The sequence below is a fragment of the Bos mutus genome, chromosome 2, assembly GCF_027580195.1.
Source record: "Bos mutus isolate GX-2022 chromosome 2, NWIPB_WYAK_1.1, whole genome shotgun sequence".
NCBI lineage: Eukaryota > Metazoa > Chordata > Mammalia > Artiodactyla > Bovidae > Bos > Bos mutus.
The window spans coordinates 118,642,384-118,662,223 of NC_091618.1; the positions used below are offsets into that span (position 1 = coordinate 118,642,384).

At 37.8% G+C, this 19,840-nt stretch overlaps 1 protein-coding gene across 3 annotated transcripts in view; it reads right to left on the reverse strand.

Moving 5' to 3' along the window:
* Positions 1-19,840, reverse strand: part of ZNF385B (zinc finger protein 385B) — a 159,260-nt gene that overhangs the window by 89,079 nt on the left and 50,341 nt on the right. For all 3 annotated transcript variants that reach the window (XM_070359154.1, XM_070359141.1, XM_070359146.1), the window contains one exon: positions 16,511-16,653. In XM_070359154.1, the coding sequence (XP_070215255.1) occupies positions 16,511-16,600 (90 nt within the window). In that variant the 5' untranslated portion in view covers positions 16,601-16,653. The remainder of the gene's footprint in view (positions 1-16,510; positions 16,654-19,840) is intronic.

Sequence of the window (19,840 nt, forward strand, 5' to 3'; positions counted from 1 at the left end):
TTGATTCATTTAACAATAGTTTATTAAATGACCGTCATGCACTGTTTTGGGAGCTGGACATACAGTAGAGAAAGCCTTCAAAAATACAACATTCTAGCTAGGGAGGCCTATACAGGTACTCCCTGTTTTTGAAAGTTTGCTTTGCACCACTTGGTTTTAAGAAAGACCTGTATTAGTACCTGTTTTCACTAACTGAAAGAAATCCCAACAGGATTTTTGCTTTTATGATAAAATCTGAAAATTGAAAATAGTGTTTAGCATTTCTTTTGAAATGCTTTTATAGAGAGAGGCAGTGGGCATCTCAAGCAGGGACAGTAGCACCACTAAGCTCCTTCCCCAGGAACTACACTCAGCATCTCAGCGCTCAGCTGCCCAAGCTTTGACTTGTGTCTGGGCTTCTGTGCTTTATCTGGATTTATTTTGTGCATCCATTAACAAGATGTGTCCCTAAGGAAACTGCTTCTTCGCTTTACATTTCAACTCAGGGAAGATTTTATAGTAATTCTCTACTTTCAGATAGGGGAACAAGTATTTCTAAAGTTATAATTATGGTACTTTCAGAGTGTTTTACTATGAAAAAAATAAAACAGGAGAATGGGAAAGAAACACAATTTTACCATGGATAATTCCTAAATACATTTTCACTGCCTTGATACAACCGTGATTCTGATAATTTCACATGTAAAATCATACCAAATACGTAAGGATAAGGACATTATCCCATGATTTAGGGAAGTTCATATAGAATTCAGAATCATACAACTGGTGAAAATGGCAAAGCACATGTTCTTTGGCTTTCCCAGCCATCTGTGAGATCTCCACAGAGAATTTTCTTCAGCTCCCAAGTCCCAAGACAACAGTTGGATCTCAGAGCCACCACTGTCATCGTACCCTCAAAGAGAAAGGGAAACTACAGTGATCTGCTTTCAGAAGTTCTCTAAGGATGAGAGCTAAGTGATGGATGCATCTCACCTGGAAACCTTCCTCATGGGTTTCTGGTACAGTGTGGTTGGCTTGGTACTTTCCAGTGAATAACAAAATGACCACAAGTTACTCCTCATCACTGCAGATGGTGACTGCAGCCAGGAAATTAAAAGATGCCTGCTCCTTGGAAGAAAAGCTATGTCAAACCTAGACAGCATATTGAAAAGCAGAGACGTTACTTTGCCAACAAAGGTCCATCGAGTCCAGTAGTCATGTACAGATGTGAGAGATGGACCATAAAGAAAGTTGAATACCAAAGAATTGATGCTTTCAAACTGTAGTGTTGGAGAAGACTCTTGAGAGTTCCTTACAGCAAGGAGATCAAACCAGTCAATCCTAAAGGAAATTAGTCCTGAATATTCATTAGAAGGACTGATGCTGAAGCTGAAGCTCCAATTCTATAGCCACCTGATGGGAAGAACTGACTCCTTGGAAAAGACCCTGATGCTGGGAAGGATTGAAGGCAGGAGGAGAAGGGGATGAAAAACAGTGAGATGGTTGGATGGCATCACCGACTCAGTGGACATGAGTTTGAGCAATCTCTGGGAGATGGTGAAGGACAGGGAAGCCTGATGTGCTACAGTTGATGAGGTTGCAGAGTCGGACACAACTGAGTGACTGAACAACAACACATATTTTGGCTAAACTCTAACAGTTTTTTGTGAAGGTATTACAAAAAAATAATGTTTTACATTGTTAACACTTCTAGAACTTTGGAGTTTCCAAATGGTACAAGTGAAAAAGCTAAAAAGAAAGGAATGGGTGTTTTTACCATCTCCTTCTCTTTAGTGGTAAACCAGTTTAACACTCTGGTGGATAAGTTTTAAATGGTTCTAGGTTGAAGGAATAAATTTTGAGTTCTTTTCCAGACAGTAGTTATTTTGTTAATGGGAGATGCCCTAAGGCATCTCTGCACCTTACTGAAGCTGAATGTCTAACTCTGACAGTAGATCTTTGTATGCAATCATATGGTCAGTGCAAATGTAAAATGTTCCATTTTCCTGGCTGGCTCCACAGGCCTGGTGATTTTCCACACTGCCAGGGATCAAGAGAGTTGCAGCAAAGCTGTAGTTACGCTGCTGGGTAATTTAAGAAGCCTCTTCAAAGAGCATTTCAAAAGTTCAGTTTAACAAATAAGACTTTCAATTTACATCTGCAATGGGTATGAGATTTAATTGAAGGTTTACTCATACCTCATTGCATGGACACATACATGCCCAGCAATGCTTCAGGTGCTGACGTTTCTATTCAAACATTAGATGAGTAAACTTAAGAACTGAAATTCAATGGCGTATGTACCCATATTCAGATTAAAAATGCATTTTGGAAAGTCTAATTGGCTGATATGATGTATTAAGGAAGCCTGGACCATGCTCAATTCCAATTCAGCTGCTCCTTTCAATGTAGGGAAAAGGCATTTAGGTAATGATCTAAATTATGTCTCTTAAGGAAATCCAGTGTTTTTCTTTGTTTTCATTCTTGAACAAATGAATGGTTAGACATGACTGGAAACCATGAGAAGAGAGAGGTGTTTTTCCATCAAGACACAAAGAAAGTTCTTGAAAGGCTTTCATTTTATCCTTATTATCTCATGTTCCTATAACTAAAATAATTTTTGGCCAATGCATGCATACAGATTTGAAAGTTCAGTAACAACTGTCAAAGACAAGGTAACAAACAGTTTCCGTGAAATTATTAGATGCACTGTTGAGAGAACTTATGAGAAAAGTTATAAAATATTTAAGAAAAAGGAAAAACTACCACGTAGGGTATGAATAAGAATTTAGCTCTATTCTGAATTTTATAATAGCACAGAAGAAGAAATGAAATGATGACAAATGCCATTAATATTTTCTGTGGAAAAGTTACTACCTTCAAAGTATTATACTTTATATTTCTCAATAAGGTATATTCATATTTCAAACAATAACCACAAAAAGCCCAAGGTATACATAGTTGACAATGAACAATCTTATCCAAAGAAACACACTATTCAGAGTGATGGGAAGAGCAACTGGATTCACCAAGAGAAACTAAAAAATAAGTCACCTGTTAGCTATGTTTTATTTACTATTTTGTCTCCTCAGGGTGAAATACAACAAGAAATAAACCATTTCAGGAATCTGGGCTGAAGAATAGGTTTTCAATAGATGTTAAAGTACTAAACAAGATAGGGGTTCACTTGAGGATAGCTTATGAGAAGTGATTATTCTACAGGATATTGAAAGAAGCTACCCAGCTTTGTTTGGAAGAACAGGTTGGTATCCGAGATAGAAGATGGTCACCTGCCTTCCGGCCTTTCCCGCTTTTCTTTTTAAAAGAGTGGCTTGAGAACACTCCAAACTTGGCTCTAGGATTTAAGCTTCTATAACATAAAATTCCACAGAAGGCAATGGCACCCCACTCCAGTACTCTTGCCTGGAAAATCCCATGGACGGAGGAGCCTGGTAGGCTGCAGTCCATGGGGTCGCTAAGAGTCGGACATGACTGAGCGACTTCACTTTCACTTTTCACTTTCATGCATTGGAGATGGAAATGGCAACCCACTCCAGTGTTATTGCCTGGAGAATCCCAGGGACGGGGGAGCCTGGTGGGCTGCCATCTCTAGGATGGCACAGTCGGACACAACTGAAGCGACTTAGCAGCAGCAGCAACATAAAATTCAGAGCCAAAAATAAGTCTGAGAAATATCTTTTTTTTTTAATAGAACTTAAAAAAAACAAAGCAGAACTTTTTATTCTTATTAAAAAAAAGGCATACAAATAACTACACAATACTTGCTCATGATTATAAATGCAATTAAAAAAATTATTGGTGCTAAGTCGCTGAATCTAAATAATAGTGATATATTTGCCTATTTTTCTGGTAAATGGCCTAAAAAAACATCACAAGGCCTTTCTCAGTGACTAGTGATGTAATGAGCTTTCTTGATTTAAAAACCAATATCCCTCCTCAACAGCCAAACGCACTGACTGACATCCTTTCAAAACCTTTCTGTCAAAGCTAAGCTTGAAACGATATTCAGTAACTATCAGATACCTCCTGACACGGAGGCAAAACAGGTCCATGACACAAATTAAAAAGGCTTAAGATGAAAAGAAAACCCCACCAGGCTGGAAGAATTGCAAAATCAGAAATCTGGACCTGTCTGAATGTATTCTTCATTCTGTAAAGGAAAGTGGAAATGAAGTGCTTTTTCCCCCAAGTAGAGGACAACACATTCCTTACTCTTGCACTCAGAAGGAGCCTGACAGGCGAGGACTGCAAGGCTCAATGCAAGGCAGCATATCTGGAATGTTCCAATCCTAAGCATCATTGTGGGCTGTTCCATGTCACATTCTCACAGGACAGCAGTAAAATGTCAGGGAGCATCTATACTTTCAAACTTTTAATTTGCTTTGAGTTTCAGAACCTTCCCCCCACTTTACCCGCAAACAGAATCCTAACTGGAAACACAGTATAATAGAACATGGAAAACAGGTCTGGTTAAAGCATGTAGGTGAGGTCCCAGTCTCACCACTATTATTTTACTCCAACTTTCTCACTTGAAAATGAGAAAAGATTTGCAGAATTTTAGTAACTTGCTTGAACCTCTACAGCTAAGACCAGAACCCAGATCTCCTGCTCTGGTTACCAAGCTTGAAATAAAAATCCTTTTTTTAAAAATATAAATGATGTGCCAAATATTACATAGGATATTCTTATGTTAAAAATACTTCATTGTTTACCTGGAAATCAACTTTAACTGGGTATCTTGCATTTTATCCGTTCCCTTCTCGCATTCCCTTCCAAGGATGTCATGGCTATACCAATGTTGATTCTACTGGTCCTTCTTCATGCAGGCTTACCTGTCACACTTAACATTTTAGGACTTTAGTTAGGAAAGTGGTCCCTGAGTGGTTTTGTGGATGGGTGACATAAAAACTATTATATATTATATGGTCATCTTGCTAGTACCTTTTTGTATGAATGGATATGTATATACATATTTACTCTTCTCAGCAAAAAAAATTTTTGATTCAACTCTGCATTTATATAATACAAAATACACCATACCTGCAAACTAAAATAAATAATTTTAATAAAGTGCCTTCCTCTGCTCTCTGGGGTGATAATCACTTTATTAAATAAGGCTTTATTAAATAAGTACAGCTTGACATTAATATTTATTCATTTGATTTATAATTATTTTTATGAGATGCAAGGAGGCTACATTTCACACCAAAAGTAGTTTAAACTGAACTGCCTTCCTTTCTTTTGAATTTGTAAGGAAATGTAGTGTTTTGAATTTGTAACAAAGGAACATTTACTTCTACATAAAACTATTTTATCCACCAAATTTATTTCAAATATAAAGAAAGTTCTTTCTGTCCCCATGTGTTCAGAGTAAGAGCATCATATGTAAGAGAAAAATGAATATGCAAATAAAATAAAATCATCAGTTAAAAACGTGTCAGTTTCCTTACATTTTGACCATGGACATGGCATCAAGATTTCCTAATCAAGCAAAGGAGAAAGACCTATATGAATTACATAGCAAGTTGTCATGAATCACAAAATCCCTTAGTAATGTTCATGAAGAATCCTAATATGAAGCAAAAATCACTGGTTTTTTAATCTATCTCTGAAGACTTTCACAAACATTTCTGAATTATTCTGTTTTCCATTCTGAAATTCGGTCTTTCAGGATGCTGGCTTCAAAATCTTCACAATAGTAATTTGAAAATTTTTATTTACCCTTCTGTCTCCCTCAACTTCTAACACTTATTAAAATGGAAAAAAATAATGATATCCAATAGCATGAGAAGTTGATATGTCACTTTATTTAAAAGGATTCTTATAATTAGTCAGGAATCACTGAATCTCTGCCTCACATCAGAACCATATCACAGAAACAACCGTTGGCGGTTATCAAACCATTGCAGCCTGAGTGGCCTCCTGAAGCTGGGGTTAAAAGCTGGCCTCTGGAAATCAATTGTTCTCAGCAGAGAAGAATATTTCAGTGATATGGAAGCCGAAATGGAGACTATAATCTTGTGTTATTACCCTTGAGGCCGAAGCAAATACAAAAAGGAAAGTCTATGAATTGCTGATAATTTCCTGTGATGACTGATTCCCAGGAAATTCTGATATTACTCTTGCTTGTAACCAAAATGATGGTTCCCCAGAAAGTGTAGCTTCAAAGAACTCCACATCTGGCTGTCACAATTCTTCTTCAGAGGCTACTCATCCATTTAAGGGGCTGGTCTTGTGAAGTGGCAGCTCTCTCAGAAGACAATGGAGGGTCTGATTGCACAAGAAGTGATGAGCTATGTGCCACAGGCTCTTTCTAGAAAGTTCTTTTAGGAAGGAACTGATTTAAAATGTATCTGTTTTAATCCCTCCCTTCCTGCCCCAGAAGTCTACAGATTGATACATTTCTCTGCTATTCCTGATAGCTATGGAGCTAGAATATCTTGGCTTGTATACTTTTAAAGTTTTATTTAGGCTAATGTTTATATTCTAAGAAAGAACAGTTTTCATACATATGTACATATCTTTAAGGGCTATATAATATTTGGGAATAGAGTATAAACCTACTGGTCGTATTTGAGGAAGCTTTGAGTTTACAGGTAGATGTCACACTGAATTTACAATTAGGTATTACTGCACAGGTTGCATGGGTTCTTCTCGTATGACTGGCAAATTAAATTCAAATTAAATTGGCAAATTAAATAAAAAAAGAAGGCAGTATGGTGAAGAGAGTTCTGTAACGGTCAAAGATCCAAAGAATGTTTAGAATATACTTCCTTTATCAATACAAGAAGGATAAATGAACATGTGGACTATTTTGAGTTTAAAATATGTTTAATTTCCATTTTAACTAACACCAGTTTGATTAATAAATAATGTGAGAATAAAGGTTCTCTATTTGGAAGTCAACAGCAGTGTGAAAATATAACAGAAAACATCTTTGTGTCTTTGGTGTCAATGACCATGTGTCACGGTGCAAAGTTTTTGGGCTCAAAATATCTTTATGCGTGGCCTTTAAAATCTAAATATTATTGAAGATAAATGGAGAAAAAAGGAATCCAGCCAAACTAGTTGTGGTTATTCCCAACCTCCACTTAATATACCTTCTCCCCAGCACTGCTCAAAATTCATTATTCCTCTTCCTTGTTTTCAGGCCGTCAGATGATTCTGGTCTTTAAGTATGCACTACTTTTATAGCATTCGAGCTAACATAAATTGAGCACCTGCTTAGTGCCAGACATGACTTCTTCAAGATGACTGTAAATTTAAAACTCACAAATGAGGTCTTAGCCATATTCTTAGCATTGACCTTAGTTAGGATTGCTCTAACACACAATTCTAGCCCCAGGGATAAACGTATCTTGATTTATTTAAGGTAACTGGCTAAGAAGATGAGATCAAAGAGATAGAAATATTAATAAAAATATTTATATTATTTATAAGAATACAGCTTTTCTGTTTGGGAATCACCTCATAAACATCTCATTTGAAATTGATGGGTATTTTAAATTACTAAAAATAGGATGGTGGTATGTTATATTGCTTCAGTTTTTTCACATCCACTAAATTCCAGAAATTTTCTCAATCGTCAGTCATATCCTCAATACTCCATAAATATAATAACTCAAATTTTCGTGATGTCATGATATAGACTAGGGAGGTATTAATCATCCCCTAGTTTTAGATTGAGGGAAAGTAGAACCAAGTTGCTTTTTTCAAGATCAAAGAAAACAAGTCCATTGCGGTGTTCTGACTCTTGTCAAGTGCTGCTTCCCTATGTAATGAAATAGCCCGCTCTTCCTTTTTCTCCCCTCCACTCTGGTTCCTGCTCCCCAGGGTGGCACAAAGTAGAGTCCAAGGCCAGGCAGGACTGTTAGAAGACTCACTTTGGAACATGTCAAGAAGCCTTATTTCTCAGATCAGAGGGGATGTTCCAAGTGGTTTTGGGGAGGAAGTGGGATATCAATGCTGACTGACTGACTGACTAAATGAATGAATGCCACTGTCTCCTTTACAAGGTAAGTACTTCAAAGTTGAAACTTAAGTATGTATCATGCGATAATGGCTCTTAGTAATCATTTTAGCATCTAATAGCTTCAGCTCATTTTGGAAATGGACATTTTGTGGATTTGATTATCATGACAATTAACCCTTTTACATACTATGGAAACTTGATGTCTACATAAGGAAAACAAAGAAATTAGACCCACATACAAGTTTTGAATTGTTGGAGACTTTCTGTATATATCTAATTATCTGTAAATCACAAGCCTGTGAAAGAGAACACATATATTTCCTGCTCTACCTCTCAGATCTTCACTTGGCTCTAGAAACTGTCCCTAATAAGAGAAAACAAGTATGAGACTGACAAGACAAATTCATCTTCTGAATAGAATATCCTGCAAAGCCCGATGTTAGGAGCCATGAGGATTTACTGGATACTTTAAATAGTATGCCCCATATGAACAACCTGTGAGAAATACACACATTTAAATTCAGGATACCGTAGGGTGGAAAACCAGCTCTTGCCTGTCTGATAGTTTTTACTTGCCCTCTTTTCATTGGCAGAGCTGTCTATAGGAAGAAATAAGAAGACTAGATTATATTCTACAACCTTCTGCTCTGCAAAAAGGGTACCACAAAGACACACGTAGTCTATTTTAAATATAGGTGTGTTAAAAAAATTTCATTCAATATTGTAAAGTTAAAAAAAAAATTCATTGTAGAATGCCTTTAAAATACACTAAAGCCCTCTGATACTAGAATTCCATGAAAATAAGGTATCATTCACATAATTTATGTTCTTTCATGTTGTCTCAAGCATCAGAATGTACAAAGGAAGGTAAGAAAACTTAAATTGACAGCTAAACCTGTGAAAAAAAAGTATTTTTCCAAGATCCCTACTGATCTCCGCAAAGATGTTGAAACTTCACAGATTGCTAAATAGCACTCCAATTCATCTTTAGTACCCTCAAAAGCCACTATAAAAAATACAGGGATTAGAATATTCTAAAACATGTTTTTCCCTTCCCCAAAGAGATTTGAGATCTAATTCTGAATATAAGAATCTAGAGAGAAGAAAAAAAAAGTCTGTGCTATTGGTGGGTCCCCAAGCTTTTGATAAAGGTTTCTCAAGGAACACCATCATCAATGATTGTTTAGAGAGTAACTGATTTAGAAATACTGCTTCTGGGCTGGAAGCAATGTTTTGTACAATAATATTCTGCCACATTTTGTATTTATTAAGCTCTCCTACTTTACCACAGGTATTAAAAAGGCTTGGTCACTGCAAGAACCTAGGAACAAGGTTGTTGTTGGTTTCTTCTTTTATTTAGCTGGAGATTAGTTAAGAATAAGACACATTTTTTAAAAAGAGGGCCTGACACAGACACTTTTGCCAAGTTGACTCTACTCTAAAAAATGCTGACCTGGGACAGCTCCAAGACTGAAGATCTGTCTTGCCAGAAAATCTGATGTGCCCTCCAAGTACACATAATCCTTGAAACTCTAGCACTGAAGATGAGGCTCCAGAGCCATGTGAGGTTGAGGCTAGGATAATGAAAGGGACACGAAAGAGGACACAGCATGGTGGAACTATGGGTCCCTCTTTTCACATGCTCCTGAAACCTTGTGATTCCTGACCCTGTAAAGGTCCATCAAGGTCTTAACCTGATGTTTCTGGCAGCTTTTATCAACTGACTTCACTATTCATTATAAGCAGAATCCTCTGTTATCTGATGACAAATTAAACAAGAGGAAGAAGTAGTATCTACCAGACAGTGAAAGCAGCTTCTGTCTTATTCACTATTACTCCTCCTTAGCACAAAGACTGGCACATGTAGACATTCTACAACTGGTTGTGAATGCATGTTTTTTTCCTTGGATGCCTTGGACAAGTAATTTCATTAAGGACAGAGCACATATATGGCCACACATTATGTAAGCATACATGGATATACACATACCATATCAATAATATCTATATATTCTAAAAGGATTCCAAGAGTGAAAAGAGAAATGGGATATTTGAACACAATCTAAGGACTTCATTAAATTGATATAGATTTTAAAGGCAGGTTAAAAATGGAATGTTCTAGCTTACTTCAGGTTTCCTTACAGTAACATCTCATGAGAAGCATGGCATGAATTCACAGCAAAGTGAATGTGAGTTTGATTCCTGATTTATTTTGGACCTCCTTGATAAATATATGATTATTTCTACTAAAAGAAATAAAAATTTTAAATAGTCATTGAAATCACAAACTATGAATGATCCAGAATCTCAAAGAATTTAGAACGATAAAATAAATGGTAAACACATTTCTCATTCCACAACTTGTTATGGATGGTTCAAAGAATCATATAGCAATTTGGGACTTTATATAATAGAAATAATCTTTATTCTTCTCCGCATGTTTGTTCATGAGTCAGGAAAAAAATAAATTCAAGGTAGGTAATAAAAATCCATTTTTTTTTCACAAAAATAAGATCACTGAGCCTCTTGCAATAAAGTATCAGTGACCCTCATTGTGCATATCCTTTCCTGGAGGAGATGCAAAAACATGGCAGGACTCACAAAGACATTTGAAATAAACAGGCATGGAAAATATTGCCAATCAGCAGAGAAACTGACAGACGACTCTGGTCTTACGGGGGCTCTTGATTATAGCTATAGCTCTGGAGCATCACACAAATATATCTGTGCATATATCTAATATGTGACTGTCAAAAAGAAACTTGAAAAAGTTGGACATGATTTAGCAAATGAATAACAACAAAAACAAAAACAATATATAGACTGCATATGTGTCTTAGTCTGCTTGAGCTGCCATAACAAAATACCATGGACTGGGTGGCTGAAACAACAGAAATAAATTTCTCAAAATCTTGGAGGCTAAAAGCCCAAGATCAAGGCCACCAGCGAGCTGTCTTTCTGCTTGCAGATGGCTTCCTTTTCACCATGTTCTCACATGGTAGATAAAGGAATAGCTTTCTGGTGTCTCTACTTAAAAGGGCATTAATCACATTATGAGGGCACCACCCTCAAGACCTCATCTAACTAATCATCTCTCAAAGGCCCAATTTCTAAGTATTATCAGGTGTTAGAGCTTCAATATGTGAATTTGGGGAGGAGGACATATTCAGTCGATAACAGCATGTATATAGGTATGCCTACAAAATGGACCTATTTTATCATATTAAGTTGACATGATCCATCATGGTAAGTATGCAACTTATTTAAAATTTGAAGATGTCTCTTATTAAGGATAACCATGTATTATCCAGATATAGAATACCAAGTATTAAATACCAAGTATTAATCCAGGTAAGAGGAAGATTAAAATGGAATCCACAATAAATAATTGGGAGATTCTGATTCTAATAGGAAGAAATAATTATATACATTTGGCAGCTAAAAAAAATCATGCTCAAAAATTAAAGGATGGCCATGAAGTACTTTGCAAATTGAAGTAAAGTGAATAACAAAGAAAATAGTTCTATTAGGATGCAAAATTCATTCTTTCTGGCCTTTCTTGAACAATATAAAGTTCAGTAACTATTTTAACTTTATCTATTTTGGGGGGGTTATTATATTATCTTGGAGAAGGCAACGGCACCCCACTCCAGTACTCTTGCCTGGAAAATCCCATGGATGGAGGAACCTGGTGGGCTATAGTCCATGGGGTCGCTAAGAGTCAGACATGACTGAGCGACTTCACTTTCACTTTTCCCTTTCATGCATTGGAGAAGGAAATGGCAACCAACTCCAGTGTTCTTGCCTGGAGAATCCCAGGGACGGGGGAGCCTCGTGGGCTGCTGTCTATGGGGTCGCACAGAGTTGGACACAACTGAAGTGACTTAGCAGCAGCAGCAGCATTATATTTTCTTGCCTTTTCTTACTTATTAATTCTATTTCTTATAAGTTTCTTGGGCACTATGGTACTCTTGTTTTAATTTTTTGTTTATCTCCTTCCCCAAACCCAGTACTCTTTAGTTCATATATTATGTTTTAATATGGAATGTTAATTCTATAACTAATGATCTTGATTTTAAACTAAATGCTCCTAAGACTAGGACCTAGGACAAAGAATGCAGTTGATATTTGTAGAGTTTCCATAACATCCACACAGAGAAAGCCAGAACTATAGCTAGAGAAAAGTTTATATCCAATTACTCCTTTTCAACTAAAAAAGGATGAAAATTCTCAGGAAAATAAAAGTAAACACCTACTCTTATCACCTTGTCTTTAAGGCTCAGAAATGCTGAAATTGCCTTTGCTAGATGGGGTACCAGGGACACTGAAAACTGAGAAACTAGAGCCCTTTCCTCTATCCTTCCTTCAAAAAGTTTTATTGAGCAGCTGTGCCAGACACCAAGCATACAAAGATAAACAAAATATAGCCCCTGTTCTCAAGAGTCTGACATTCCAGTGAAGATTGATGGTTAATCAGGGAGAAGATGGTGCAATTGGGAGTTCCTTTGGGAATACAGAGGATGGGCACTTAAGTCAGACTGGAAGAGTCATAGAAAGTCTCCCGTGAAGGAGGTGCTATCTGTGTTGGCCCCCGAATGACAAATAAACGAAGGCTGGGTAGCATGGCGGAAGTGAGCCTCAGTGACTTGCCTGGCAGGAAAGCCTATCAAGCTTTAGATAAAAAGGTCAAGACCTTTAAAAATTTACATTTTGGTTTGCTCAGTCTTTCACCCGTCAGAGGCTCAAACAGTCCCTCTGTGAAGTCCAACTCCTGAAGAGCAGAGTTAACGTCCTTATTCTCCAGACACGTACCTTTGACATACAGTCCACCACAAAACATCAGTGAGCCAAACCCCATTTTCCCTAGCATGTCTCCTCAGAACTCCCCTTCAAAAGTGTTCTTGAATTTTTTTGCTTATTCTCACCAATAAACACTGAGAGAGATTTTGTCAGTTGTAAGGGAAGATGGCCACTAAACGAATCCTGTGAAGCATGTATCTCCTTTGCATACAATTTAGCATAGAATAGCCACCTATTCTGCTTTCAGATATGACAGAATCCCATTTCATTCTTGCTGTGTTTATTGTGTAACAGTATCATACTCCACTATAAAAACAGGAGGAAATCATTACTTCACATATGTATTTTAAATCCACTTAGAGAAAATAGCAAAACTTGGAACTTAAAAAGCTTTCAGCCATGGTCTCAGAGTACAGTGTTCATTCTTCTGATAATAGTTATGGGTTAAAATATATTTCTTATATTTACTAATATTATTCTTGATTTAAAAATGAAGTGATTATGGTAGCATTCATGTTGGTTCTCAAAGAGCGCATAGACTACTGAGTAGAATATACTTTTAAAATTTGCTAATAAGAAATTATAACTTTTTAAAATACATCCCGCTTCATAGATATTGTTTGCAGAGGTCTATTTTACACATTCAAAAAAAATCCTTTCCTCTTTCTGCTGAAAATTGTCTACCAAGATGCCAAAAAGAGCACAGAAGATTTCTGATTGAGCATTGTTCACACTGAATGAGGTGGGAGGTGACATGGACCAAAAGAATCCAGGACACTGAAGAGCCAGAACATCAATTTTGAAGTTAGAAGATTGTAATTCAACACTCAGTTCTTCCTTCACTAATGCCTTTGCCTCATGTAGACAATAGGAATAATAATCATGGTCGATTAAAATGTTCTAAGGTCTGAGTCCTTTGAAGAATGTAAAACACCTCAAAATACAATAATCCAGTATAATTATTAGTAGTGATGTAAAACTATTTTCCTAGGAAAGTGTGGACAGTGACTTCTGTGAAATTGCCCTGGGAAGTCTGTTGGGTGAATTAGACATTGGAATGGAAGAGACGATTGGAAAAGGATTAGAGTAATTGAAACTTCAAATCAGTGAAAAATCATAGGTAACCCAATGATCCCATAAATTCAATTTTTTTTGCAAGATGATAGAGGGTCTCAATTAAAAATTAAATGACTTAATTTTTAATACATTACCAGAAGAACTCTCTATCCAATAAATGCCTTGGATATAATATAGAGAGAATAAAATGATCATATCAGGCAGTTCTTTGCTATATTCTTCACTTTCGGGAAAAAATATTTTCATTTGAAAGTTGGAGAAGGAAATGGCAACCCACTCCAGTGTGATTGCCTTGAGAATCCCAGGGACGGGGGACCATGGTGGGCTGCCATCTATGGGGTTGCACAGAGTCAGACACGACTGAAGCGACTTAGCAGCAGTAGCGGCAGCAAGAAGAAAAAACAATGAAATTCTACTAGTACAATTATTCCTTGGATTTTCTCAAATATTAATATGCTGCTGCTAAGTCACTTCAGTCGTGTCCGACTCTGTGCGACCCATGGACTGCAGCCTACCAGGCTCCTTCGTCCATGGGATTTTGCAGGCAATAGTACTGGAGTGGGGTGCCATTGCCTCCTCCCAAATATTAACATATCATATGGTTAATTGCTGTGGTGGCTCAGACAGTAAAGAATCTGCCTGCAATGCAGGAGACCTGGATTCGATCCCTGGGTCAGGAAGATTCTCCTGTATTCTTGCCTGGAGAATCCCATGGACAGAGAAGCCTGGTGGGATCTATGGGGCTGCAAAGAGCTGGGCATGACTGTGACTAACATCAGTGCATCTGTAAGCCCTACACAACATTAACAAGCCACTATAAGGCTGTTTTTTTTTAACTTATAAAATATTCTTTCCACTGTTGCTTTACAGCCATTAAAAACAGAGAAGTATATGTAAGACATTTAGAAGTTCTCTAAAAGTGACTTAGAGAACAGCACTAATCAGATGGTAGGTTCCTGTTATATATGTACATAACATACTTCTAGAAGGGGCTGGAAGAATGCATGCCAGCCGCAGAGAGCACTTTTCTCTAGTGAAGGGAGTGTGTCTACAGCAATAAGGAATGGTGACTTTGACATTTTGCTTTGAACGTTAATGTTTTATTTGAATTTTTGAAATAATTACTACTTGTGTTAAAAAAAAAAAATACAGAGAGGTAAACCACCGTAGGAGACATTTATGCTTACTCACATTTTCAATTCTGCTTTCTGACAGTGACTGGACTTCTGCAGTGGTTATAAATGCTGTCTTTCAAAAATACAGTAATCAAAACATGAATATCTAATAAACGTTTTCAGAAGTACAGCTTAATTCAATTATGCCTGGAATGCATCACCCATGTTTAGACAGAGGATAGAACAGGCGTGCTTCAGTTCATTCGCTGAAATGGCACAACATGTTGCTTTGGCATGGTCACTCCTGATGGATTAATGTGAGCAGGCCAGGTGTGATTTATCTTACTGAGCTGCTCCACTTCACCAGAAACAGTGTTCACCATTTTAGGCCTTTAAAAAAAATTGTGTGACTTGTGTCTGAAAAACCCCAAGAAGATGAAAACATTCAACCATTTACTTGCTAAGTCAAGGCCGGTGCTCTTTAAAAAGCTGGCTGACTAATGACCCTTTAATTACGTTAGCAGGCCTAAGTTACGACAGAAGGCCTGTCAGCAGATTTTATTTACAATCCTTGAGGAAAAGTCCTGTTGCTGTTTTCACTTCATACAGAAGATAAATCTGCAGAAGGAAATATTTGGCAGTGCTTCAGATGTCCCCTGTCTGGTGATACTGATAATGCAGTTCTTTTTCTTGATGATGGTAGCTTCTATTCTATAATGCTGGATCATTCATGTAGACCATCATGCCCCAACCCACTGTATTCATTGACTGAACAGACATAATTTATGCAATTATCTGAATTGGTTAACCTTTTCTTTTACTGTAAGCTTAGAAGTTGGCTATGGGCAGATTTTGGGCAGAATTCTATTGTTGAAGGGTGTCATGCTCCACGTGGCATATCTATAAAAACTGTCTTTCATTCAGATAAAAGGCTAGCTGCCCTGAATAAAGAACATTGGCAATTACAGGTAATTCACTAATATTTATCATGTTTTAAAAGGAATGTTAAAGTATCATGTGGACAACTAACATGTAGATATAAAGTGAATTTTTTCTTTTTACTAATAGCATCAGATTCACATAATCTTTGATAGCTTCCAAATAAAATTTTTGTTTGTGTAAGAGTCTTTATCTAAAAAAATCTTCCAAATAAAAATGTCCCCAGAGAGCTGAAACATACACTTTTTTTTCCCTTCTACTAGCAAGGAAAAATCAATATGACTTGAGATCTCTAAATTGTGCTCCTGAGCATGGGAACAGCATCCCCAAAATAACATAGGTTCTGAAGTCCCTGAAAAGTCTATCAAAATTGCCCAAAGCAACAGGTGAAAGTTGCCTGAATAAATATTTGTAAAGTAAATATGCTGGCTTTGTTTGGACTAATTCTCATGGGTGAAGCATTATCTTGCATAATACAGCTGAGTTGTATAACCAATATATGGTATAAAATTATACACTTGGGCACAGGTCCCATCTACTGCTTATTCACAACTGTAATGAAAGAGATTGAGGAGAAGATTAATAAAATAAAAATGCATGTACTCACTGTGTTAAAATTTGGAAAGAGCCCAACAGCAGAATTACTGTCCACTGGAAATGACATAAACGGTTTGATATCCAGTGAAGGCTGCATCATCAGGGTAGGTGTGCGCACAAGAGCAGGAAGGGTAGTAGTATGGCATGTACTGCCTGCCAAGAACAAAACAAAAATGAATGTAACCTCTTGCTCACATCCATCTCCCTCCCCAACTTAAAGCACAAAAAGAAGACCGCTGAGCTGCAACCTGCAAGCAAGAGCTATGCTAAGTCACTGGACATGACTTAGCAACTAAACCACCACAGAGTTATGCTGGCAGTCAGCAAATGGCACAGGAGGAGAAAATACTGTTAAAAAGGGTCTTCTTGCTCAATGTCTAAGACAGTGATACACGATGCTTCCCTATGGTAAAGGCCAGGGCTGCTAAGACTCTGCTGAAATACACAGTACACAGACCCTGCTGGCATGTGAGGCAGAATATCATCCTCTTGTTCAACTCTTGCCTCCAACTGGCCAAAAAATGTAGGCGAGAGGAGGGGAGGAGCCTCCTGAAGCCAGATGCTCTTTATTGTTCATAATTATTGACTGGCCAGTGGGAGCATTTTATGCAAATCAGAGATAGGCATAGGGTTTTCACCCAAGGAAGAAACCCTGGACTCATAGTTATGGTCTACTTCCAAGAAAGTTATCACTTGGACAATTTGTTCTCTAAAAACACAATTAGAAGGTTGTCCTTAGTCTAGACACTGGAGAGTTAGAGAATCCAAACAGGGTGATGATGTGGCAAGGTTTTGGAGGGACACAGAGGAGTTGGAACCAAATTTTTTATTTCACCTTTTATTTCTAATAAGCCTTGTATTATTTTAGTAACTATCCCTTTAACAATTCTATTAGTTGTCTTTATATAGCTGGTATAACCTGTCTGTAGGAGACTTAAAACACTCCTTTCCACCATTAACACATGTTTTTCTTTAGTCTGTAGTCTCTACATACTGTAGATCAGTAACTGCTGGTGCAGGTGGCTCTCTGGGAGACAGGCTCTGATATGCCCTTTTTAAACAAAATATGACAGGCATGTGAAGATAAAATTCACACACTTAGAGTGCACAATTTAATGATTTTCAGATATTCAGAGTCCTGTGCAACCAGGACCATAATCAATATTAGATTTTCATGATCCCTAAAAGAAACTCCATATTTATCAGCAGTCACTCTCACTTTCTCCCAACGCCTCCAGCTCTTGGTAGCCACTGATCTACTTTCTGTCTCTACAGATCTGTCTTTTCTGGACATTTCACATAAATGAAATCATATGATATGAGGTTTTTTGTGACTGTTTTCTTTTACTTGGCATGCTTTTAAGATGCATTCATGTTGTAGCATGTATCAGAATGTCATTCCTTTTTAATGATTAATAATATTCTATTGTAGATGTACCATTTTTTATTATTTAGTCATCAGTTGATGGATATTTGGGCTGTTTCCACTTTGGGGCCATTATGAATAATGCTGATATGAACGTTTGTTTATAAATTTTTGTGTGACAATGTTTTTAGTTCACTTAGATACACACCTAAGAGTGGAACCGGAGATTGTTGGGTCATATGATAGTCAAATGGTTTAACCTTTGGAGAACTTTCAGGCTGTCTTGCAAAATGGCCAAACCATTTTATACTACCACTAGCAGTGTATGGGAGAAGGCGATGGCACCCCACTCCAGTACTCTTGCCTGGAAAATCCCATGGACGGAGGAGCCTGGTAGGCTGCAGTCCATGGGGTCACCAGGAGTCGGACACGACTGAGTGACTTCACTTTCACTTTTCACTTTCATGCATTGGAGAAGGAAATGGCAACCCACTCCAGTGTTCTTGCCTGGAGAATCCCAGGGACGGGGGAGCCTGGTGGGCTACTGTCTATGGGGTCGCACAGAGTCGGACACGACTGAAGCAACTTAGCAGCAGCAGCAGCAGTGTATGAAGGTTCCAGTTTTCTCTGACATGCTGATAATGTGCTGTGCTTAGTCACTCAGTCATGTCTGACTCTTTGGAACTCCATGGACTGTAGCCTACCAGGCTCCTCTGTCCATGGAGATTCTCCAGGCAAGAACACTGGGTGGGTTGCCATGCCCTCTTTCAGGGACTCTTCCCAACCCAGGGATTGAACCTAGGTATCTCGCATTGTGGGCAGATTCTTTACCATCTGAGCCACCAGGGAAGCCCAAGAATACTGGTCTGGATAGCCTATTCCTTCTCCAGGGCATATTCCCAACCCAGGAATTGAACTGGTGTCTCCTGCATTGCAGGCAGATTCTTTATCAGCTGAGCTACCAGGGAAGTCCTGCTGCTGCTGCTGCTGCTAAGTTGCTTCAGTCGTGTCCGACTCTGTGCGACCCCATAGACAGTAGCCCACCAGGCTCCCCATTCCTGGGATTCTCCAGGCAAGAACACTGGAGTAGGTTGCCATTTCCTTCTCCAATGCATGAAAGTGAAAAGTGAAAGGGAAGTCGCTCAGTCGTGTCCGACTCTTAGAGACCCCATGGACTGTAGCCCACCAGACTTCCCCATCCATGGGATTTTCCAGGCAAGAGTACTGGAGTGGGGTGCCATTGCCTTCTCCGAGGGAAGTCCTATAGGACCACAAATAATTACATGCCTAAAATTGCCCGTTGACTTCAAGGAGAAATGAACAACATGGGAAAATGCTCTGACTATTAAAATTTCCATCAGTCTTTTTTCATAGTGTCTCAGAATAGCTAAAATTTTTATTTCAGTGATTTTTTTTTTTGGTAATGAATTTCCTTAATAAACTCTGCATCATTTTTCAAATCATTCCAGAACACTATTGGCAATAGTGTTAAAAGACTGTCATTCCTTATTTACATTGATCCTAAAAACAGGAAAAATGAGAAGGGCGTCTAAAGCATTTATCCCTAATGGCAAGTCTTTAGGTCAATCCATGCATTAGGGAATATAGAGTAGGACTCAGCAAACAGAGAATCAGCTAAAAGTATAGATCAAACAGAGATGTTCTTTTTTTCCCTAACGTCAAAGTAAATACTCTATATATTTTTTTCACTTAAAAAAGTTCCTTCTTTATTTGATATATCTTTGACTGTCTGTGATGTGCAAGGCCCTACAAAGTAAATACTTCGATCTCAACCGGGCATTCACATAACCACCTGCATTTAATTACACATCATTCTTCTGATTAGGTAATGTTACATTCCTTGCTAACTTCAGAGCTTGTAGATCCAAGATGATGTATTATATCAATGTGTCAAATGCAACAGAGGCATTTACTAAAATATTTATCTTAAAAGCTTTGCTTCAAAATCTTAGC